At 35.9% G+C, this 26116-nt stretch overlaps 1 protein-coding gene across 4 annotated transcripts in view; it reads left to right on the top strand.

The window, feature by feature from the left end:
* The window catches only part of Unr (cold shock domain-containing Unr), a 281401-nt gene that overhangs the window by 59084 nt on the left and 196201 nt on the right, over window positions 1-26116 (top strand). For all 4 annotated transcript variants that reach the window (XM_090411509.1, XM_090411484.1, XM_090411490.1 and 1 more), the window contains exons 3-5: window positions 2465-2638; window positions 13454-13550; window positions 19476-19630. In XM_090411509.1, coding sequence (XP_090267635.1) covers window positions 2465-2638; window positions 13454-13550; window positions 19476-19630 — 426 coding nt within the window. The remainder of the gene's footprint in view (window positions 1-2464; window positions 2639-13453; window positions 13551-19475; window positions 19631-26116) is intronic.

The raw sequence follows: 26116 nt of genomic DNA, 5'->3' as shown, positions 1-26116 counted from the left end.
GCGCTTGGGGATGTTTGAGTATCATTGGCTGATGCAATGTTTCAGTCAGGAGATTGAAATACAGTGTTGCCAAATGATACCTATGTATGCAATGTGGACAGAGTTTCTCCTAAACAAGAGCCACTTGACAGATTTTATTGTCATTTTTGTTTTCAGCGCATCAAAATTAGTAAAGAATTACTGTCTTCATTTCAGAGGCAAACTGTGTGTTGTCCAGAGTTAGTATTTCATCTCAATTGCTGTTGCATCTCTAGGATACAAAGCATGTAATGTGCATATTAAAATTGCATTCATATCCTACTGTTGTGTAATCTATTCTTATTCTCCAGGAGCATTCAAGGACAGCTAGGTATATTGGCTTCAAAAAATCTTCAGTAGCCTTTTTTTTTTAACGTACTGTTATTTGAGGTGGGGATTGTATGGTATGTGGTTTCCCCAAAACATTCCATCACTTTTAAGAAGGAACCTCTTGAGATGGTTTTGCTTTTGTGTCATTCCAAAACCTGTGTAGTCTCTGAAAATAGTTCCTTTCTCGTAGAAATGTCCACATGACCATAAAATTTCTTGTTCATGTAAAAAGCCTTGAATTGGTCATTGTGAGAAATTGAACTTGGTAACAGTATTGCTTATGAGTCCAGTTTAACTGACTGGCCTTGTCGTAGATGTTAATGTATCTACTCTCTTGTCAACAGGCTGCAGGTTCAAATCCCTCTGGCATTGATGTTTGTTCAGGGTGGCAGTTTCACATAGTGTGTGTGAGGCCTTGGATGCCTGACATAGCTTTAAAAAGTTCATAGTTTGGCCTCCATAACAGAGCTTCTAGACTATAAAATACAAAAACAAACACAGAAAAGAATGGAAAAAAATTATTAAAAAGCCTTATCTTGCTTACAATACTAATGTGCAAACTTTGTGGGTGAGAGACATTTAAAAAAAAAAGGGCGGGGGGACAAACATTTTTGCTTGTCCTCCTGATAATCTTAGCAACCAGTTATTTGGATCTACTTCCATCTTGGAAATTGAACAGTTGATAGGTGATTACTCTAATATAAGATTGTTAGTAATATTTGATTTCTTGTAATTGTTTCATTACCATTTAATGATAGGAATCTGTAACTAGATGTTTTATAGAAATTACTTTTTTAATTTTTTAATTATATAACAATGACATAATACTTTTGAAAAAATTTGTTTTATACATGCAGCGGAAATCAGAATATATTTAAAAAATTCTTATATTTTAGTCACTAACATGAGCATCAGAGAGAGAAAGCAAAAGAATTGGTGACTACATTCAAACACAAGAACAAATCATACAGTATGAGTATTTCTGCATGTCTGAGTAGCAGCTGAGTGGATAGGAGAGAAAAAAAAAACAGCTGTAGTTTCAATCTAACAGATAAGCTTAGGTGTTGATGGTGACTAATTTTTCACGGTATTAACAACACCACAAACACTTTTAACAACAAAGATGTTTTATTAACGCTTATATTTCGCTGATTTTCAACTCAGTATCATCAGAGCACAACACGCATGTCATGTAAACGCGACAGTGAGTTGTTTCACTCACTCACTGTTGCGTTTACATGCATGTTGTGCTCTGATGATGCCGAGTTGAAAATCAGCGAAATATAAGTGTTAATAAAACATCTTTGTTAAGTGTTTGTGGTGTTGTTAATACCGTGAAAAATTAGTCATGAATCTGTAGTTTCAATCAAAATTAATTTTCAGTTACACGGCTATATGTGTCGAAAGGTTTTTTTTTTTTTCCTTTACTTGGTTTTACTATAAATTAAAAATGCCAAGAATTATATTCTTGGTTTCATCCTTTATTCAAGTTTATTTGCTTACACTTGGATAAAGGATGAAACCAAGAATTTAATTTCTTGGCATCTTTAATTTATACGGCTATACCTGGGTCTCTGGAACTTGAATAGTGTTTTATCCTGTTCACTCAGCTCAGACCGGGATACTTCCATATGTCTTGGTAGCAGCTGAGTGAGCAGGAGATTAAAAAAAAAAAAAAAAAACCTAGGTATAATTTTGAATTATACAGCTATATCTAGTTTTTTCTTCCTGTTCACTTGGCTGCTACCAAAACATGTGGAAGTATAATCAAGCTGTATTACTTATTCGTGTGTTTGAATATTATAACCAATTCTTTTGCTCTTTGTCTCCGTGAATGATGCTCATGTGACAATGAATTAATTATATAGAAATTTTTAATAAATTCTAATTTCCTTGACATGTGTTTGAACTGTTTTGTTATCAAAATATTATTAATGATAGGAAAACTTTATACCCATTTTCTGCTAGCTGAAGATTATAAAAAAAAATTAAACAAAATTTTTAGAATGAAATGCCCATTTTTGAAGTTTTGTTAAAGTGCTTCCACTTTAAGCATTACTTAAAAGTAATTTTTTTTTGGAAATAACACCGAAGAATCATTTAAGTATGTTTATAGAATTTCCAGCCGCCAATCCAAGATAGTGCAATGCTAGCCTACCAGCGCTCTCCATCATTCAGCAAATCTTCAAATAATAGCAACAACAATCAGAACAATTTTTCAAGCAATTCATCCAGTCCTGTTGGATCTGCAGGTGGATTACGGGAAGCAGGAATTGTTGAAAAACTTTTGGTATGTATGTAATTATAGAGTGCACCTTAAAAATTTGAGTAAAAGGTTAGATAAAACTTAAGTGCTAAAATTGAAACTGCATTTTTCCTTTTTCTTGACAAATATTGGAAACAATATTGCTTTGAGTTTAATAGCATTTCCTTCATCTTAAAATTTAGGTCTGCTGTTTCTGACCAGCAAAATTAAGTACAGGTAACCCTCGTATAATGTGGATGTTATTTTCCATAGAAATGGTGCATTATATAAATCGCGTTATGCGAGACTCAGATTACATAGAAAAAGTAGGGTTATGTTCGGAAATCTTTTTTTTTAATTATATAAACAATGACATACCCAACAAAAAAAAATTTTATTTACCGTATTTACTGGCACATGAGACATTTTTTTTTTTTTTTTTTTGAAAATAGGTTAGGTCTGAAAAACAGGATGCATATTATACGATGATACTCAGTTTTTTATTATTTTCATTTCTGGAAATTTTCTTTGTTCCGAGTTGCATGATTTCTTTCTTGCTTCCTTGCGGTGTGTGAGAGCATTCCGGTTATGGATAGATAAAATTTGGTCTAGGCAGACTGTTGAAGAAGCCTGCCCTGGTATTATTATTATTATTATTGTTCCGGGAAACTCCGAGTCGACAGACTCATCGAGGGAGGCCCTAACATGTCAAGAACAACTATTCAACATTCACACAGTATCTATCATACCTTGCCTTGAACTCATTTACGGTCGTAGCACCCACAACAGACTCTGGAAGCTTATTCCACTCATTTACCACTCTCCAAGTAAAGAACCTAGCTCTAACACCCTTGTCAACCACGCTCTTGCCCAGCTTCCATGCATGGCCCCTAGTCCTCCCACCACCAGTCATATTTTCAAAAATATCTTCTGGATCAATCTTATAAAAACCCTTCAGTAATTTGAATGTCTCAATCATATCACCCCTCCTTCGCCTATCGTCCAATTTCTGCAACCCACAAATCTTCAACCTATTCTCATAAGGTTCATTCCACAGACCTGCTATCATCTTGGTCACTCGTCTCTGAACCCTCTCCACTTCCTCCCCATCACGAAGAAACCCTGGTGCCCATAGCTGGGCACAGAAGTCCAGATGGGGTCTTATCAAGGCTCGATACAGAGGAACAACAACTTGTTCGTCTCTGCATGTTAAAGTATTTTTCAGAAGCCAAGTGATTTGGTGAGCTGTTTTAGTTACTTTTGCAATGTGCCCCCTAAACTTCAATTCCCTATCCACCAACACTCCCAAATCCTTGGCCTCATCAATCTCCTGGAGTATGGTTCCACCAATGCGATATACTGCTGCTATTCTTTTCACCCCAAAGTGCATAACCTTACACTTTGCCACATTAAATTGACATCCATTTTTCCTAGCCCAGTCCTCCAAACTATCCAAATCATCCTGTAAAATTTTGACATCCTGTGCACTCACAATTGCTCTACCCAACTTTGCATCATCAGCAAACAAGTGAACACTTCCTCTCAGATCCTTTCCAATATCATTGATGAACAAATTGAAAAGCAGTGGTCCAAGAACAGAGCCCTGTGGCACTCCACTAGTCACAAGACGTCTTTTGGACTCCACTCCTGAATAAACCACTCTTTGATATCTCTCCTTCAACCACCCTCTTATCCATCTCACCAACCCTATATCTATACCCATCTGCTCCGGTTTACTGATTAGGGTTCCATGTGGTATCCTATGAAAGGCCTTGGCAACGTCCAGTAGTATCACTGTAAACCCATTACCCCTATCCAGTTCAGCTGTCACTGTGTTATAAAACGTGAGCAAGTTACTGAGGCATGATCTACCCTTCACAAAACCATGTTGTCCCCCATACAATATCCCATTTTCATCTATCCAATCCTGTATTCTTTTCTTGACTAATTTCTCTAAGACCTTAACAATGATTCCTGATATGCTAATCGGTCGGTAATTTACAACAGCAGTCTTGGAACCACCTTTATGCAGTGGAACTATTTTCCCCTCTTTCCACCCGCTCGGGACTAACCCAGACCCGAGACTCAAATTAAACAAAATGGTCAAAGGTACTGACAATTCTTTAGCTGCTTCTCGTACTACACGAGCTGGTATACCATCCAATCCCACAGATGTATTGACATTGAGGTTATGCAATAGACTACTCACCTCCACTTCATTCACCACAATTCCCGTATAATCTACTGGTTTATTCGTTTCTGCAATGTCACCACCTGGATGATATATTCTTGCAAAGTGCTCACTCAGTAACTCAGCTATCTCAACTGATTCAGTTACCTCCCTACCATCGGCATTCTTTAAAATCAATCTGCCATGTACATTTTTCCTTTTACTTGCTACATATCTAAAAAACTGTTTAGGATTCTCTTTAGCCTGCATGGCCAATGTTCTTTCGTAATCCTTTTTTGCTTTTCTTACCACACTCGTCACCCTTCTGGCCTGCGCTTTATACCGTTCATGTGCCTGCCGGTTTCTTTAAATGGTGTTATTCATCCATTTAACCCCTACTTGATTTATTATTCGGACTCTAGGTATACAGTCAGCCATTGCTTCATGCAAGCACTTCTTAACTACCTCCATGCACTATCAACTTCTAGTCCTTGCAGTTGTACATGCCATGGCACTGAGCCAATCAAACTCCTAAGCTTGTCATACTTTCTAGCCCGATAATTCCACATGTACCCTGTCTTAATTGAAAATTCTACACCTTTAGCCACCTCCCAAGTTAAGACCCTATGATCACTCTCACCGACTGGTGGCAATGTGGTCATATTTGTTACAGCCAAATCCTCAGATGTAATTACTAGGTCAAGCACTCTCTGACCCCTAGTATTTTCCATTACATGCTGTCGCAGATAGTTATCCCTTAATAACCGCATAAAATCCAGTTCCTTTCTCCCGTGTGTCCTCTCCTCACTCCAATTAATGCGACCATAGTTGAAATCTCCCATAATAATCGCCCTCCTTCCACCCATTTCTTCTATTTGCTTGTGCATACTGTCACCACCATCTTTTCCATCACCTGGTCTATAGCAGCACCCAATTGTATATTTAGTTCTGCTAGCCACAATCTCACACCAAATGGCCTCAAATGTGCTCTTTTCTCTATCCTGCAATTCAACTTCTATTCTCCTTGGCTGGAGCTCATCAGCTAACATCAACAGTATGGGATGATCATCAGCTTGGACATCAGCTATCATCAACAGTATAATAGTATGGGATCAGTTTCGTTCTCACAGAACAGATGTTAAAAATAAACTCAAGGAATTGAAAGTTCAATTAGCTGTAATTCCAGAAGGTCTAACTAGTCAGCTTCAACTTTTAGATGTCTGTATTAATAAACCATCTAAGGGATTTATGAAGGGATTTTTAAGTGGAACAGCTGGATGTAGTCTTCAGATTTTGAGGTTACGCCATCAGTAAGAAGGAAGAGGGCTAGCATTTTGCAAGTTTGTGAGTGTCAAAACTTCAAGGGATGCTGTGAAAACTGAGACAGGGGTTAAATCATTTAAGAAGTGTGGCATTAGTAATGCACTGGATGGTACAGAGGACAATTTGTTGTATGAGGACTTGGATTTAGAAGAGGTTTCAAGTGTCACTTCATTTAGCTCTGGAGATGAATTTCTGGGTTTTGATGAAGAAGATTAAAAGGTGGGTACTCTTTCCTAGTTAGATTAGGTATTCATTGAAAATAGATCTACTTATTACTTTATATTTGAAATACTGTAAATTCATTATAATATTCAGTGATAAAGCTTTTATCCTAAAAAATGTGTACAAAAAAGGGGGTGCGTCTTATATACCGAAAATATGGTAATTCTTGTAATTCATGTAAGTTAAAACATATACACTATGAAACAAATATATAGTATAAACTTATAAAATTACAAATTGTATGTAAACTTCATTGCACATAATAAAGTGCATATTATAATCGTCATCACTGTCCTCAAAACGAACATTTCGTAGATGTTCTTTATTTACGAGTGTCCGGACGTCGTCATCTCTTGGACATTATTTGTATAATTCTCATCGCATACTTCAGCTTGTTAGTTATCAAGAAGTCAGTAATAAGACCATGCCTACCACCATGCTGCAATTTTTTATTAAGTTCATAATATGGAGCTAAACAAATATCCAATTGTCTCGTGAATTTTCCGGAGAGCTCCGTTGAGGGATCGTTATATGTAAAATAGCTTCTTAACTTTCTTGCAAAGTCCAATCCTTCTGATAATTTCTTTAAATTGAATTTTTTAACTGATTCATCACAATCAGAATCTTCGGCATAACTTTCCCCACCATTTGGTTCGACATCATCTATTAATTGTACTAGTTCCTCCTAATTTAAATTCATTTTCCCATCAATTAATCCACTAATTTCATTTTCAACCATATCGCAAAAGCCCTCTATGTAGCCATTACTATAAAAATAATTTTTTTACATAAAAAAAAGCATTACACGTTATATTTAATTCACCAGGAAATAAAGTGCTCAGCAGACGTAAATTTAACGAAGATAAAATTTGATTTTTAAGTCGCACGGTGAAAAATATATGAAAAGATAAAGGATTATTGTAATTTGTAGACCTTGTTTATATCCAACCTACATTGTATAGGTACCGTGTTGAACAAGGGTTGCTACAATTTCTAGACTGCATTGTATAAGTACTGTGTTATACGAGGATTACCTGTAGGCATATCATATCTACTAATATGATAAATGTTCTGTCTAATAATCCAAAGACAATAGCCAGAGTTCTTTTAATCCTAACCAACTTTTTTGAAGATAGATAGGCAGCCAATCTCCATCTTTCAAATCTTCACTAACAATGAACTTAAGCTATCAGTGAATCAGTTTTTTTCTGGAGGGAGTGAAGATTACAAAGACATCTGCCATCATCTTGTGGCTAAAAACCATAACGCTTCTATGGTTGATTTTGAGATGTGGGGTTAAAAATTAGTTTCAGTAGAAAAACATCACTTGCCTGTGACAGTGATTGACCAACTTGGGAACTGGCTAAAGGAACGGTCTATTAAAAAAAAAGTTCTGCCAATCAGCAACTCTAATCGATCCTACAGTGGTCTTTCTTTTTATATTTCGGTCTTCTAGGGCACCACTAATGCATCTTTGTTTTCCATCAGGTCTTTTTCTGCCCATCTTGATTTACACCATACACTTGTTTCGCTAACCTTTTATCTCCCATTTCGTTTAATCGATGATACTATTACCTTAGTTTAGCTTTGTTGACACATTCCTGAATTCCGACAATACCATGTTCCTTCCTGATATCTTTATTTTAGAATAATATATCTTCAGTTATAGAAGTGAATAGATGGCCATTTAAGTCTCTTCGTGCTATTAGTTCTTTCAGAACCTGTCATATGTTTTAGTTCCCTTCTTTCTTTTTTTTTCTTTGATCATTTTATTTCTAACCCTGCTCTCAGATCCATAAACTAAAACTGGTTTTAACACTGTATTGTCTAGTTTATTGTTTTCATTAATTCTGATAAATTTATTCAATCGATTATCCATCCTATCAGTTTTGCTTATTTTGTTATCTATTTCAGTATTTAATGCCATTTTCGCAAAAAATAATGTGTAAATAGCTGAAATGTTTTTAGGTTTCCCCTTCAGGAAAACTTCAGGCTGATGTTTTCATTGTTGTTCCTTGTTTCATAATCATCATTCTCATCAAATTCCTGATATGTACCATCCACTGTCTACAATTTTCTTCTAAATCAATCTGTTACCTGCAAAGACTCTAACATTATCAGATCTTGTATTTCTGTCTTTTAAGGCTTTTTACTATATCAATCCACCTATATCTTAGTCTTCCTCTGGGTCTTTTTTCTCTAACCTGGCAGAGAACACTTGTTTTGCTAACCTTTCCTCTCCCATTCTGTGTAAGTGACCATACCACCTGAGATTAGCTCTGCTAACACATTCTTGGATGTTAACAATGTCAAGTTCTTAACCAATATCCTTGTTTTACTATGATATTGCCACTGATGCCATCACACCCCTAATCTTTCTCAGGATTCTCATAGCTGCGCTCTTTGGTCAAGTGTTTTATTTCTAACCCAGCTCTCAGATCCATAAGTTAAGTTAGCTTGAACACTGTCTTGTATATAGCTAATTTAGGGTTTTGACTTATTTCTGTCTTATTCCATATAAATTTATTCAGTTGACTTCCTACCATACCAGAAAATAAAGTATTGCTCTTTTGTTGATTCTGTTGTCTATTTCTGTATTCAATTTACCATCTTGACTAAAAATCGTGCCTAAGTAGCTGAAATATTTTACTTGTTCTATAGGTTCTCCATTCACAATGGTTTTGATACTTTCAATTCTTCTGCCTATTTTCATTGTTTTTGTCTTTATTGATGACCTTCATTCCATATCTATTACAACAATTATTCATTTTAGTCGGGGAATCTTGCAGACTTGTACCAGATTTATTTAGAAGTATAACATATGCATAAAGTAAAGAGCATCTCCAATTTTGGTATCAAGTTTAATACCACTTTCCTTCATAATGTGATCCATATAGATAATGAATAACAGAGGAGATAATGTACATCCTTGTCTGACACCAGATTTAACATTAAACCATCTTCCTATACTTCCTTCAATTCTAACTGCTGACTTACAACTCGAATAAAGACTAAGTATTGCTTGATATAATGTCCCATTCACACCATATAACTGTAGCATTTTGAATAGCTTTTTCTCTTGACACCTTGTCATATGCCTTTCCAGATCTACAAAACTTAAATACAGATCTTTGTTATGTTCCCATGATTTCTCAGCTATTTGTCTTAAAGTGAAAATCTGATTATGACAGCCTCTATTCGGCCTGAATTCAGCTTGTTCTTCGCCAAGCTTCCTTTCTCAACCATTTCTCCAGTATACTTGCATAAATCTTACCAGGAACACTCAGTAGGAAAATACGTCTGTAATTCTCCCATTCAGTTTTATTTCCCTTTTTATATATGGGTACTATGATAGCTCTACTCCAATCATCTGGAATTCATCCCTCTGTCCAGGCTTTCTGAACTATGCAGTGCAGCCACTATAAGACTTACTTGAGACATACTCCATACTTGAGCATTTCTTGTCGAATATCATTTACTACAGCTGCCTTTCCATGTTTCAGGTTTTTGATGGCTTTTTCTACTCCAAATATGGATATGTATTTCTGTTTGCATGCCTGTGCTAAATGAAACAATCAGCTGTCACTGATTGTTTCATTTAGCAATTTTTCAAAGTAATTACTCCATACATCAAGGATATCTTTTTCTCCAGTTTTCATGTCACCTTTATCATCTCTAATTCCTTTTTACAGCACTCTTTCCTCCATTTCTGAGCTTTTTCAACAACCTTCAGAATATCTTGCAATCTTCTCGATATTTATTTTCTATGTTCTTATCAAAGTGTTCCCATGACTTTTGTTTAGCTAGTTTTAAAAATCTAGCTAAAGTTTAGCTTTCTTACATTTGTCTCTAGATTTTCTGAGCACAAGCTGACTTATTTGCCAGGAACTTTTGATATGCTTTCTTCTTTTCCTTCACTGCCTCTTTAACTTCCTGTGTCCACCATGGAGTTCTGATTTTTCTATCCTTGCAGACAATTTCACCACGTGCCTCTGTCTGAATGATTTGCTGTTGAATTTCCAAGGTTTGGTTTCTATTATCAAACTCTTTCATTTTTTCTTCTATAATGTTGTGTATTTTAGTCTACAGTTCACATCTGAGAGCTGCTCAACTTTTATTCTCTTTAAAACTTTCTTACATGTTCCTCTTTTCAATATAAAATTCAATTTTATCCCGCTCAAGATTAATAATGATTGCTTACAATTTCAAATTCTCTTTATTCTAGTGTCCTGCACCAATGTGAAAACTTCACCATGAACAATAACATAGTCCATAAGACTTTTCTTATTCCTTGCCTCTTCACTCTATATGATTTGTGCACATTTTTATGTTGGAACATTGCATTAGTAATAACCAGTCCATGTCCTGAACAGAAATCCAACAGGTATTTGCCATTATTATTAGCTTTGCTCTTTTTTCTCCAAATTTTTTCAAAATATTTTTAATGTCTGACAATCAATTCCTGCTCTGCTGTTTAGATCTCTCACGAGACCTACTTTTCCTTTTTCATTGTCTCAGTTGCTTTCCCTAAAGCCTCAAATTCCTCCACTTCTACTTTTGTAGAACCTTCTCTGGGACCATAAGCACAAGTAAGTGTCATTGTTCAGTTCCCCATTTTGATATTTTACCAACATCACTTTACTTGATATTGCTTGCCATTCAAGAAGATTAGCTTCATATTTTGTGTTCAGTACTATTGCTACACCTTCTTTTCCTGATTGTCATTGCCTTAATGTAACATTTTTGTATTTATTGCTCAGAAAGGTCTCTCCAGTTTTTGTCTTTTTTTGTTTCAGTCAACCCTATTATGTCAATCTAGTACTTATCCAATTCCTCAGCTTGCTCCATTTCTTTGCTATTCAGGCTTCTTATGTTGATAGTACCGATTTTGAACTCTGGTGATGTTGATTTGGGGTGTGTTTTAGGATTTGTTCCAGTAGCTGACTTTTTGCTGTTTCCCATGGTTCCCTGGCAAAAACAACATGGGCCTTGTTTAACCAGGTGACACCCCAGCCAGCATGAAATGCTGTCATGCTGTACTATCATTTAATATTGTGGTTTAAGCGAATAAGAATACAATTTGGTTAACTAACTCCCAAACTGCCAGCCCATCCTCGTTCATTCAGTGTCCAGGTAGATACTTAACAGGGTGCACTATGAGAAGTTGAGGATTAGACATTAGGTCATAAGTCCTCTGCATTCCTTTAAAGACTATGTGGAGGTCTCCTCTCAGTTATACAGCTTTGATCCTTCATAGTCTATCTTTTTTTATTGCTTATTTTCATACTAAAATTATTACAGCAGTTATTTTATTTAGTTAAGCCTACAAACTTGTACTTTGGATTCATCATTTATGTGAAGAGTTGCAGTTCAGAAGAATGGAATGTTTTAGGAATGACTAAAATAATGGTCAAGAGACGTGGATATGGACTAAAAAGGATCAGTAGAACTTTGACACTTTAATGGTATTGACAGAAGAAAGCTGAAATACTTTAGACACATTGGAAGAAGGATTTCTCAAACAGTAATAGAAGGTAGTCTTGAAAAAAGAGGAAGGGGTAGTTCCTCATTTGAGATGGATGGTGTGTGTCTGGAGTGACTGATCTTACGAGTCAAAACCTACAGAAAACCATACAACAGGACAACTTGGCAAGGACTGGTGTGGTATGTCACTGAGGAGTGGAATGGCTATAGCATCTGGTGATGTCCAGTGAATTTATGGATTTATTATTATCAGACCTCATATGATGATGGTACCTGAAAGTACTGCTTGTTAACAGGTCCATATATATAGCTGCTGGTTATGCAAGCACCTCATTTGGTAACTAGTAGGCTGATCTTTCACGAGATCCAAATCTTACTAAAAACAATCATGAATATCACATTTGTACAGCAGCTGCAAACTTTAAATTATTTTCTTCTCTGAATGATGACTTCATATTTTGCAGTGATGTGGAGAAAACATGATAACAGTATTATAAAGAAGAAATAATAAAGAAGAAATAGAGAATAATACATTAACTAGAATAGATTTCTAAAGTTCAAGAAAGTAGGATGTTTTAATATTCATGCAGGAAAAGGTTGGCAATTAATCCATCTATTTGTCGAGTTGAATTAGTTGCCTCAGCATTAGTTACCAAAAGACAGTTCATGTGGATAGCAGTTTAAGACACTAAATATATGCTACAGTAGGGAAAGTAACACCAAGTTTTTGTGTTATTATCTGTACAATAATAACTCTTGCTGCATGCTACACATCCATTCTACATAGTATCCATTAACTTTGGAACATCTTTGAAAAGAGAAATGAAGCTCATTGTTATCTGAATATCGTTGTTGAATACTCACAAGTTTTCTCTACATTCACTGAAGGTCACTAAGGTAATATGACTGTTGATTCATCTGTTTTTAAAAAATGTATTCCTTCATACCTGTAACCTTTAGTACAGAAAATTATATTGGGATATAGGTCCCAACTATCACCTCCAGAACTCCAACAGTGAGGTTGTGATATAAATCACTCTGTGTTGGAGAAATTTTTTCCACCATACTCTGTACAAGAACTGTGCTACTTCTGCTGCATTTCACTACTAACAGGATGATCAACCACTCTTCTGGATGCCACACACTGCTTGACTCCATTCCCTCCAACCTATAAACTTTCTCTGCTGAGCTAACCTGAAATGCATTGTGATGTGTGAAAACATTCACTCATTCTGAACCTATTGGACAGCATCGCATAACAATCTGGAAACCATCACTCCATTTGTAATTGTGAGCTCACTGTTCCATGAGTGAAATTTTTGGTATTAAACAGTTTTGCAGAGTTTCTAGGGCCTCTGCAGCTCATTTTAGTAATGACAGTGCTTTTTGGTTGGAAAGACCCAGGTTCAAATCCCATCTAGTTTTCAGTGAACTTCTATAATGGTTTTTCAGTTAATGATTAGTCTCATACAGAAATGACAATGTTTTCTTCTTGAAAACTTATGAAAACCTTAATATTTTGCAGCCACATTTGCGATACTTTTCTTTTGCAAAGAATTGCCACCTAATATTTTTAAAGCTGACATTTTAAATATATAAAACAGAATTTAATATGGCACTCATATTACAGTATGTTATTAACTATCTTTTCTCTTCCCTAGCATTCTTATGGTTTTATCCAGTGTTGTGAACGTCAAGCTAGACTCTTTTTTCATTATAGTCAGTACACAGGAAATATTGAACATCTAAAATTAGGAGGTAAGATTATTTTCAATGCTTATATAATTAAACTGCTTAGAGTGGGTAGTCTACAACAAATGTTTGTCCAGTCATAATCAAATGGTAATACGATGGTGGTCTATACAGTTTATTCTCACTATAGTACACACTCATAGGGACCACTGGAATTATCTTGTTATTATAGCAGAGAGTTACTATAGTGAATTTCTTTTAGCATAGCATTGTATCTTTGGTCATGACTTCAGTACTTTGTAATAGTGAATGTGTTATAGTGGGAGGTGACTGTATTAAAAATTCACTGATTTATATGATGTCTGTATTCTATTAACCAGATTAAATCAATGAAGAACCAAATTACAAATTTTCAAACTTATTTCTGTGATTAGCCACCAGAAATAATGGTTAAGACATTTGTCTCCATTACTGTTTTTTGTGTGTAGGTATTGATTTAAACATTAAAAAAAATACATTTCACCCTTTTTTTTTTTTTTTAAACAGGATTAATTTATTTTAAACTTCATCCTTACGTAAGATGTTCCAGTTAAATTAAAGTTCATGGGTACAAAAACAAATGAGAAAGTTATTATTTTTTAAGCTTTTGATATTAAGTGTAATGCTGTTTGGTTTTCAGTACAGTAACATATTCATCTTAAAAGCATTTTTTCATATCTTTGGTAATTGAGAAAGCTGTTTATTTAGTGTGGAAAAATAACAAATTAGTTCACACTTATTTTTTATCCTTGCAAATGGCATTATGAAAAGGTAGGGAGAAGAAGAAAACTTCAGTGAATGTGCATTGCTTTGTCTATACCATACTTTATTGATTTTGAGGGAGTGAGGAGACTTTCAGTGCATTGGCTCCCCCCCCCCCTTGCTTAGGTTCTGGGGTTATCTTGCCATTAGTGCATTATTTCTATTTTCATTGTCAATAACTGAAATAGTAATAAGCCCCTTTCATTTATGAAATGCTTACTTTTCAGCTGTTTTGCTTTTCAAGTAAGTTTTCATTGCTCTTCAATGAAAACTTACTTGAATTCTTTCATTACTCTATAGACACTGACATCCACAACTCTTATTTCTACTTCTCCATACCATACTTGACCAATCAGATTAGTTAAACAAATTAAAAGCAAGTTCCAAACAAAAATATGTGAATTTTTCTCTTCCAAGAGAAATTCACGTTGATCATCCTATATATAGCAGGACTCTGGAAATCCACTTGCCTGTGGCAAGTGGCAATTGAATCTTCAACTTCATTCTGATTGTGTTCAAAATATATCATTTTCTTTGTGTAATTTACTTTTTTAAACTCATTCCCTTTCAAGTTATTGATCAAGGGTTGCTGCTAATGAAGTTATTAATGCAGTTTTATTTCTAATGAGTTGGAAATAAAATTTCTGAATGATCTTAAATTCTTAATTTGAACACTACAGCATTTCCTTTTAAAGGAGCACAAGAACACTGCAGTTTTCTCTAAAAGTCGTATATAAACCAGTCACTTTGTAAACAACATTGTGGTGTTCTAATATTTCTTTGTGTGTGTGCACGAGATTTTTGTTGCATTTTTTGTCGTGCCCATAAAGACCTGATAGTAGAAACAGTCTAGTTGACATCAGTCTTTTTTGCAAGGAAATTTGTAAACAACATTGTGGTGTTCTAATATTTCTTTGTGTGTCTGTGAGATTTTTCTTTACCAATTTCCTTGCCAAAAAGACTGTGATGTCACTTGCACAGGTTCTACTATCAGGTCTTTATGGGCAAGGCTACAAGAACACTTCCCCAACTGTAACATCACTATTCCAGAACATTTTAAACAATAGAAAACGCAACAACCAAAAAGAAAAACAGAATACAGTACAGGGAAAATGGAAATAGCAGTCCACGTCTTTGAACAGAAACATATTCTGTCAAGGCTGTAATATTAGATATACAAGATAACGAAACAATGCTTAGAATATCGGAAACAATAGCCATAAAACATGACAAAAACTCGCTAAACGTCCACTGGCCGTATACAAAATCTCGGTGTTGGAAGCTCCATAACATAAAAATTAGGTGCGACTCCGACCAATAGGAAATAACACAATTATACTAAAGACAAAAACACCAAGTCAACATGGCATAGCCTCAACTTCCCCCATGAGCTCTGAAGGCGACACAATTGAAACAGCTCACACCCCGTTACTCCCACCCCCTGAACCTATCCCATCATATCTTTCCTCTTCTCGAAAAAAAATTGTTCCTATTTTCACCCCTCTCCCAAATTCTTAATTTTTCTCAACATTTTCTTAGAAAATGTTGAGAAAATTCAGGGCTGATAATAATGGAATATACCCATTGGAGTTTTTGATCAAGATGATTATTCATTACCAACATGTTCTAACATAAATTTGCATGGAAGAGATCATGAAGAAATTTTTTTTTCTTCTTTTTTTTTTTTCCTTTCTCCAGACTGTTTCAGTATACTAAGCATATGCATTGGGATTCAAATAGGACATGATCACCATTTAGCTTTATCATCATCATCATCAAATTCCTGACATGTACCCTCAAGGGGTGTACAGGATATGATAGTACTACATGAAAAAAATTACATCATTATTAATTTCCTATCTAAAATTTTCCTCCACATCAGTCTGTTACTTGTCAAGACTCCAACATTATCAGATCTTATATTTCTATCGTCTAAAGCACTTTGTATCGTATCAATCCACCTATATCTTGGCCTTCCTCTGGGTCGTTTTGCTGCCACCCTGGCAGAGAACACTTGTTTTGCTAATCTTTCCTCGCTCATTCTATTTAAGTGACCATACCACCTGAGATTAGCTCTGCTAACGCATTCCTGGATGCTGACAATGTCAAGTTCTTTCCTAATATCCTCGTTTTTAATATGATATTGCCATTGATGCCATCTGTTCACGCCTATAATCTTTCTCAGGACTCTCATATCTGTGGTCTCTAGTCTTTGGTCAAGTGTTTTACTTCTGACCCAGCTCTCAGATCCATAAGTTAAAACTGGTTTGAACACTGTCTTGTATACAGCTAATTTAGTGTTCCGACTGATTTCTCTCTTATTCCATATGAATTTATTCAATTGACTTCCCACCATACCAGCTTTACTGATTCTGTTGTCTATTTCTATATTGAATTTACCATCTTCAGTAAAAATCGTGCCTAAATAGCTGAAATGTTTTACTTGTTCCACAGGTTCTCCATTCACAACACAGTTGACATTTTCAATGATTCTGCCTATTTTCATTGTCTTTGTCTTTTTATTGCTGACCTTCATACCATATCTATTACAACAGCTATTCAATTTAGTCAGAGAATCTTGCAGACTTGTAGCAGATTTATTTAGAAGTATAACATCATCTGCATAAAGCAAAGAGCTGACATTAACATCTCCAATTTTGATATCATGTTTAATACCACATTCCTTCATAATGTGATCCATATAGATAATGAATAACAGAGGGGATAATCTACATCCTTGTCTCACACCAGATTTAACATTAAACCATCTTCCTGTACTTCCTTCAATTCTGACTGCTGACTTACAACTCAAATAAAGACTAAGTATTGCTTGGTATAATGCCCCATTGACACCATATGACTGCAGCGTATTGAATAGCTTCTCTCTTGGCACCTTGTCATATGCCTTTTCCAGATCGACAAAACTTAAATACAGATCTTTGTTATATTCCCATGCTTTCTCGACTATTTGTCGTAAAGTGAAGATGTGATCCTGACAGCCTCTATTTGGCCTGAATCCAGCTTGTTCTTCACCAAGCTTTTCTTCCACAATTCTTCTCAACCGTTTCTCAAGTATACTTGCATAGATCTTGCCAGGAACACTCAGTAGAGAAATACCTCTGTAATTCTCACATTCAGTTTTATTTCCCTTTTTATATATGGGTACTATGAGAGCTCTACTCCAATCATCGGGAATTCGTCCCTCTGTCCAGGCTTTCTGAACTATGCAGTGCAGCCACTGTAATACTCTTATACCACCATACTTCAGCATTTCTGGTCGAATATCATCTACTCCTGCTGCCTTTCCACATTTCAAGCCTTTGATGGCTTTTTCTACTTCAAGTATGGATATGTATTCCTGACTGCATGCCTGGTCAGTGTTTTTTACCACTGTGCTGTCATCACTGCTTGTTTCATTTAGCAGTTTTTCAAAGTAATTACTCCATACTTCAAGGATATCTTTTTCTCCCGTTTTCATGTCACCTTTATCATCTCTAATTCCTTTTACAGCACTCTTTTCTCCATTCTTAAGTTTCTTCAACAACCTCCAGAATATTTTGCCACCTTCTTGATATTTATTTTCTATATTCTTGCCAAAGTCCTCCCATGACTTTTGTTTAGCTAGTTTTACACAGTGTTTAGCATTCTTGCATTTGTCTCTATATTCTCTAAGAGCAAAAGCTGACTTATTTGCCAGGAACTTTTGGTATGCTTTCTTCTTTTCCTTCACTGCCTCTTTAACTTCCTGTGTCCACCAGGGAGTTCTGATTTTTTTATCCTTACAAACAACCTCACCACATGCCTCTCTGGCAGAATCAATCAATGTTTTCTTCAGAGTTTGCCACTGAATCTCCAAGGTTTGATTCCTGTTCTCAAACTCTTTCATTTTTTCTTCAATAATCTTTGTGTATTTTAGTCTACAGTTCACATCTGAGAGCTGCTCAACTTTTATTCGCTTTAAAACTTTCTTACATGTTATTCTTTTCAATATGAATTTCAATTTTATCCTGCTCAAGACTAAATAGTGATCACTTCCAATTTCAAATCCTCTGTACACTCTGGTGACCTGCACCAGGGAGAAAACATCACTATCAACAATAACATAGTCAATGAGACTTTTCTTATTCCTAGCCTCTTCTCTCCATGTGAATTTGTGCACATTTTTATGTTGGAACATGGTGTTAGTAATGACCAGTCCATGTCCTGAGCAGAAATCCAACAGATATTTGCCATTATTATTAGCTTTGCTCTTTTCTCCAAATTTTCCCAAAATATTTTTGTATGTCTGACAATCATTTCCTACTCTGCTATTTAGATCCCCAACAAGGACCAACTTTTCATTTTCATTGTGTCAGTTGCTTTTTCTAAAGCCTCAAAAAATTCCTCCACTTCTACCTTAGTAGAACCTTCTGTGGGACCATAGGCACAAATAAGTCTCATTGTCCAGTTCCCCATTCTCATATTTGCCCACATTACTCTACTTGAGACTGCCTGCCATTCAAGAAGATTAGCCTCGTATTTTGTGTTGAATACTATGGCTACTTCTTTTCCTTGATTGTCATTGCCTGAATATAACATTTTGTATTTATTGCTCAGAAAGAGCTCGCCAGTTTTGGTCTTTTTTGTTTCAGTCACCCCTATTATGTCGATCTGGTACTTATCTAATTCCTCAGCTAGCTCCATTTCTTTGCCATTCAGGCTTCTTACGTTGATAGTACCGATCTTTAACTCTGGTGATGTTGAGTTGGGGTTTATTTTCAGATTTGTTCCAGTAGCTGACTTTTCGCTGTTCGCCCTGGTTCCCTGGCGAAAACAACGGGGGCCTTGTTTAACCGGGCGACGCCCCAGCTGGCATGAAATTTTGTCATGTTGTACCATCATTCTATATTTTGGTTTAACCAATAAGAATACAATTTGGTCGGCTAAATCCCAAATTGCCAGCCCATCCTCGTCCGTTCAGTATCCAAGTAGATACCCAACAGGGTGCACCATGAGAAGGTGAGGATTGGACATTAGGTCAGAAGCCCTGGTCGGTTCTCTGCATTCCTTTAAAGGCTATGTGGAGGTCTCCTCTTAGTTATACAGCTTTGACCCTTAAGCACCCCCATTTAGCTTTAAGTAGGGTAAATATAAGCATTGTATATTGTAAATATAAACTGTAAATGAGAGAAGCTTTTTACATTATTTCAGATCCAGTGGAATTTGAAATGACCTATGATCGGAGGACAGGAAAACCCATAGCTAGCGCAGTTGTGAAAATTTCTCCTGAATCACTCTCTGGAGAAGTTTTAAGTGAAGATAGAGTTTCTGGATTTGTTACAACAGAGATTAAGGACACTACTGAGGTTGGTTGGAAGAATTTTCTTTTTTCCAACTTAGTAAGTTTTAAGCATAAAATTTGAAGTTTAAATGTTGATGTTTTTGTTCATATTGCATTTATTATCATGCTTAAATATGCATTTCATATTTTCATGCTTAGATATCAAATGCGAGAATAGTCGGTGTTTAACAGTGTGGGACACTCAACCAAACTGCATAGATTGGGTTCAAATATGTTAACTTATATTAAAATCATATAAGGAATTTGATAAAGATTATAATATTGGTGTTCTAGAATCAATTTGAATGAAAATTGTTAGTAGGAGTTAAAATATAAGAATAGTCAATAAGGTAATTGTTAGAATTCAGTCCTATGGCTGAAACTTTTCTACAGAACTGAATTCTCATAAGGTATTTAATTCACATATGTGATGAGGAACATCATGTCATAGTATGTGATTAAATAGTACCACCTTTATGAAGAGTGCATTGTGCTCTTTATAAAGGTGGTACTAACTTTTATGGCCTCAAAATCTCATAATGGAAGAGATTTTGAGGCTATAAAAGAAGCAGTAAACTTTCAGAGAAGGGGTGAAACAAAGGAAAGAGATGATAGGAGAGAGATGTAAATGAATGATAAAGGGAGCATGAGGAAGCAGACAAACAATTTGATACACTTACAAGTGAATACATCATGCAGCAGTGCTGTATGATGTATTCATTATCGTAAACTATTGTCAGAGTTTTCAAGTCAAACTTTGAAGGAAGACAACCTAACAGTTCCCACCTAAACAGTAAGGATGAGGTTATGAGGTCATTGTACTTACCTGTACAATGTAAAAATAAGGTTCTGTCAGAAATTCAATCATTAGGGATGGCTCCTGTTAAAGGTGATAGCACAATTATTTCATTAATGCAATCTGCTTCCACTTTTTCAGTGGAAGTTTATAGAAAAGTATTTCTAGAGAGAAGTACTAGAGAAATTTTCAGAGAGAAAAGGTGCTTGAAATTATGCCAAATGCTTCACTTTGATACTTCTCTCAGCAGAGAGAGAAGCAAGTTCAAATATATAAGGCTCAGGCAAATGACAAATAGAAGGGAATAGTGTAAATTACTCAGTCTGAGATAAGAAAATTTCAAAAGAAGAAATCTTTTAATAAATTCATTATTATTCAGAATATCAGTATCCTCAAACTGGTTAGTGTGTTCCGAATAATTCTTTTATATCTTTTATAATTCTGTGAATAATGCTCCAGAACTAATATGCACAACTGATTTTTGTTTATCTCTGTGTTAGTCAAATTGTGTTTGCACAAGGGAAATGACTTCCCCATGAACAGCAGCTCAGTGCATGTGAAGCTATCTATCTTAATATATAAAATGCTCTATGCTTTTTAAGTAGGAGTTTAAATGTTGCTACTGATTTAATACTGGAATTGAGGTAAGCTATTTAAGCTTTGTTTAGCATAAAGTGCTCAAACTGTCTAAATGCTGTTAAAAAAAGTTATGCATAATGCATTTAATCTTCATGTCAAACTGAAATTCACTGGTTATTTTGAATTGCTTTAAGGATTAATTCCAACCTGACAGAAAGCTAACCAATTAAGTATTATTATTATTAAGAAAGACCACTATGGAGTCCAACCTTATCGAGGGATGCCTCATATTACCTGCACCAACTGTTATACATGTTCTTGAACTCATTCATGCTACCTACACTCACATTCAGTCACAGTCCATTCCAATCATGTATCACCCCATGAGAGAAAAATTTCTTAATGGCATGCATTCTCAACTTCCAAGAATTCTCTCTCGTCTTTTCCCCACCCTTCATAAAATGAAACATTCCATCTACTGAAATCCTGTATGACCTTTTGAGAAGATTGTCTCATCATCCCCTCTTTGCTAGTGTCTGCAGTCCACAAATTCTCAATGTTTTCATAATCTGCAATTGCAGATTTTGAAAAACATTATCATCTTTAACACTCTCCTTTGCACTCTCTCTCTCTACTGTATCAGAATCACCACAGAGACCAGACCTGGGCCCAATAGTCAGAGTGAAGCCTTGTAAAGTGGCCAAATGGCTTCTTTATCTTTATTATTATTATTATTATTACATGATGCCTCCAAGGAGTCCAAGACTCATTGAGGGAGGACCCTACTCTACAACTCTCCATCTCCACCAACTACAGCGAATCACATCATCGACTCCAACACTACTACTACTTTTAACAGACAATCACAAACATCCATGCCCACAGTGGGATTCAAATCTGCAGCAGCAGCAGATATGCTAACCACTAGGCCAACAGTCATACTCAAACATCAGGATTGAAGATTGGCACTAATAACACAAAAGGTATCAAAAGAGAAGCTGAACTGGCAGAAGAACTAGAGAAGTACTATAATTGTTGTTACTGAGACAAATTAAAACAGGCAATATCAAGCTAAATTATAAATATAGGATGATATATATGGACAATAGTGATCAGGGAAAGAAAGGAGTGGTAGAGCATTGAGCACCAAAAGATCAAGATAAACTTCTTGATTTGTAGGCAATTTTGAGTAGTTAAGTAGTCAAATACTCATTTAGGAATTTCAAAATGGAGAATTGGACAATGAAACTGATTTGTGCCTATGATCCTGCAAAAGGTTCTCCTAAGGAAGAAATAAAGCAATTTTTCAAGATCTTAGAGAAGCAGTTGAAAGGAAAGCTGGTCCTTGTAAGAGATCTAAAACAGAGGGGTAGGAAATGAATCAGAAAAGTTTCAGGAAAATTTGAAGAAAACAGCAATCCTATGGGGAAAAAAAAAAAAAACTATATATATTTAAACAATGGCACAGTTTGTAGGATTGATATTATGATTATCCTCTATATAAACATCTCTAAATAAAAATAAATCGCTTCTATTTACAACTAGAGCTTCCACTACTGCCAGATCCACTGGATTCATCACCAGATGACTCAAACAATACCCCAACATCTGGTGTATCTTCCATGTTACCTATATGTCAATCTTTGTTTCAGCATTGCAATTATCCTCTGAGTTGTATTTGCAGTCTTTGCTATATGGCCATTGAGCTTCAACTTCCTATCTACTAAAATTTTAAGAGCCCCCAAAACTCATCACATCATAGTGTATGACTTTACGGTTACTAACATTGAACTGATAGCCATTTTCACATGCCCAAATTCCAGCCAATTAAAATCGTTCTGCAAGTACTGCATATCAGATGTCTAGCTGTACGGGCGGCCACTATTAACCATTATAACAATACAAAAGGCACATCTGACTGCCAAAGAATAGGTCGAGCACTCTGCATTAGAATGCAACAGCTCTTGACGGCTGTAAAGGCGCACTCCACTGTAATCTTGTGAGAATACAGCTTATAGAGTAGAGTGTGATAAAATCAAAGGCCTTTTATCTGGATGTATGCTCTAAACAACACGCAGATATCTTCTTCATAGAACTGCTAAAACGATTAGATACATTCCCCCCCCCCCCCCTGGATAGTCACACTGTACCAAAGATTCAGAGGTCATTACCTCGCGTCAGTGATTTTTTTTTTGGGGGGGGGGAACTAAATGTATTGGGGGTATCCAGGGTGCATTTCTGCGAGAAAGGGGTCAAAACCTCTGCTGTGCTGAAGTTTATCAAGTTCTGCTGGAACTGGTACTATGGCCCCTGAACAGGTACTGTGGCTGCCAACCAAGAAACAACTTTGTTTCATGGTAGGCAGCAAACCTTCCAACAGGATTCAGTCCTTGCACACAAGACAAGGACCACACAACAGTGGTTGGAGAAGAATGTGCCTGACGATATATCACCATCTGATTGGAAGTCCTAATCTGAATCCATTGGACTTCAAATTGTGGTCAGAGCTTAAGAGAGTAGCCTGCAAGAAACAACACCTCATTATTTCCAGCTGGCATGAAATTCTGTCATGTTGTACTATCATTTGAAATTTTGGTTTAAGCCGATAAGAATACCATTTGGTCGGCTAAATCCCAAATTGCCAGCCCATCCTCTTCCGTTCAGTATCTAGGTAGATACCTAACAGTGCACCATGAGAAGGTGAGGATTGGACATTAGATTAGAAGCCCTGGTCATTCCTTTCAAGGCTAATGTGGAGGTCTCCTCTCAGTTATATAGCTTTGACCCTTGGTTTTGTTATGATATTTTGATAATTTCCATATGTTATTTAATTTTCTGCAGGAAGTATTAACGTTTCTCAATCTTTGCATTATATCCTTCTCAGTTCCACCTTTCACCTGAAGCTATCTGAGGAATTGGATAAGTACCAGATCGATATAATAGGGGTGACTGAAACAAAAAAAAAAAAAAAAAGACAAAAACTGGTGATCTTTCTGAGCAATAAATACAAACTGTTATATTTAGGCAATGACAATCAAGAAAAAGGAGTAGCCATAGTATTCAACACTAAATACGAGGCTAATCTTCTTGAATGGCAGGCAGTCTTAAATAGAATGATGTGGGCAAATATGAGAATGGGGAACTGGACAATGAGACTTATTCGTGCCTGTGGTCCCACTGAAGGTTCTACTAAGGTAGAAGTGGAGGAATTTTTTGAGGCTTTAGAGAAAGCAACTGACATGCTGAAAAAGGAAAAGTTGGTCCTTGTTGGGGATCTAAATAGCAGAGTAGGAAATGATTGTCAGACATACAAAAATGTTTTGGGAAAATTTGGAGAAAAGTGCAACAGCTAATAATAATGGTAAATACCTGTTGGATTTCTGCTCAGGACGTGGACTGGTTATTACTAATGCAATGTTCCAACATCAAAATGTGCACAAATTCACATGGAGAGAAGAGGCAAGGAATACGAAATGTCTCATTGCCTATGTAATTGTTGATAGTGATGTTTTCCCACTTGTACAGGACACCAGAGTGTACAGAGGATTTCAAATTGAAAGTGATCACCATTTAGTCTTGAGCAGGATAAAATTAATTTCATAGTGAAAAGAAGCACATGTAAGAAAGTTTTAAAGAGAATAAAAGTTGGGCAGCTTTCAGATGTGAACTGTAGACTAAAATACACAAATATTATCCTTCAAAAAATGAAAGAGTTTGAGAGCAGGAACCAAACTTGGAGATTCCGTGGCAAGCCCTGAAGAAAACACTGATTGATTAAGCCAGACAGGCATGTCGTGAGGTTGTCTGCATGGATAGAAAAATCAGAACTCCATGGTAGACACAGGAAGTTAAAGAGGCAGTGAAGGAAAAGAAGAAAAGCATATCAAAAGTTCCTGACAAATAAGTCAGCTTTTGCTCTTAGAGAATACAGAGACAAATGTAAGAAAGCGAAACACTGTGTAAAACTAGCTAAACAAAAGTCATGGGAGGACTTTGGCAAGAATATAGAAAATAAATATCAAGAAGGTGATAAGATATTCTGGAGGTTGTTGAAGAAGCTTAGAAATGGAGGAAAGAGGGCTGTAAAAGGAGTTAGAGATGATAAAGGTGACATGAAAACAGGAGAAAAAGATATATTTGAAGTGTGGAGTAATTACTTTGAAAACCTGCTAAATGAAATAAGCAGTGATGATAGCACAGTGGTAAAAAAAACACTGACCAGGCATGCAGTCAGGAATACATATCCATACTTGAAGTAGAAAAAAGCCATCCAAAGCCTGATATGTAAAAAGGTAGCAGGAGTAGATGATATTCAACCAGAAATGCTCAAGTATGAGCATTTCTGGCACACACACCACATGGGTGGGAGAGCCACATAAAAAAAAAAAAAAATTCTAACCTAGCTCTCAGATCTATGAGTTAAAATACTTGGAACATGGTCTTGTATACAGCTAGTTTAATGCTTTGACTAATTACCCTTATTTTATGAAAATTTATTCAGTTGACTATAGTCCCTGCTATAGTAGTACTAAATAAAAAGTAGTACGGCCAGTAATGATGGTTCGCCATCGTTATCAAAGAACAGTAGTATAAAAGAAATGAGTCAGTGTATTAGCTGTGAAATGTACACTTTACAGAGTGCGGTCGGAGTGTGGATAGATGATAATAAAGGATTGAATATGTGTAGAAAATGTAGGGAGAATGAGGAATTGAAGTGTATTTCGGATCGTAAGTGTGATATTTTTGTCAAACTTCGGAATGAAGAAAACTAGCGATGTGACAAGAAACGGCAAGGTTGTACATGAGAATTATGAGAGCGTGAATGTAGAAAGTGTGAATGATAGTATTAATGGTTTCTCAGAGAATAAAAAAGATGAGATAGATGCATTGAATGAGATCACGTTGTTGAATGGTGCGATAGAAAGGGCAAAACAGCAGCTAGAGTGCATGAACAAAAGTCGACTGAATGAACCAACCAATAATAAAAGGTATGACAAGAAAAATAGGCGTATGAATGTGAACATGAACAAAATGAAGGATAGAGTGCTGTATGGAGACTCGTTAGTACGAGGTGTGTTAGTAGAGGATTTGACTAAATCGTACCAACCTAGTGCTACCATAAAGGATGTAACTGAG

The sequence above is a fragment of the Typopeltis vanoorti genome, chromosome 2, assembly GCF_054136105.1.
Source record: "Typopeltis vanoorti isolate ZY-2024b chromosome 2, IOZ_Tvanoo_1.0, whole genome shotgun sequence".
NCBI classification, from domain to species: domain Eukaryota; kingdom Metazoa; phylum Arthropoda; class Arachnida; order Uropygi; family Thelyphonidae; genus Typopeltis; species Typopeltis vanoorti.
This window is presented reverse-complemented; position numbering and strand designations above follow the sequence as displayed.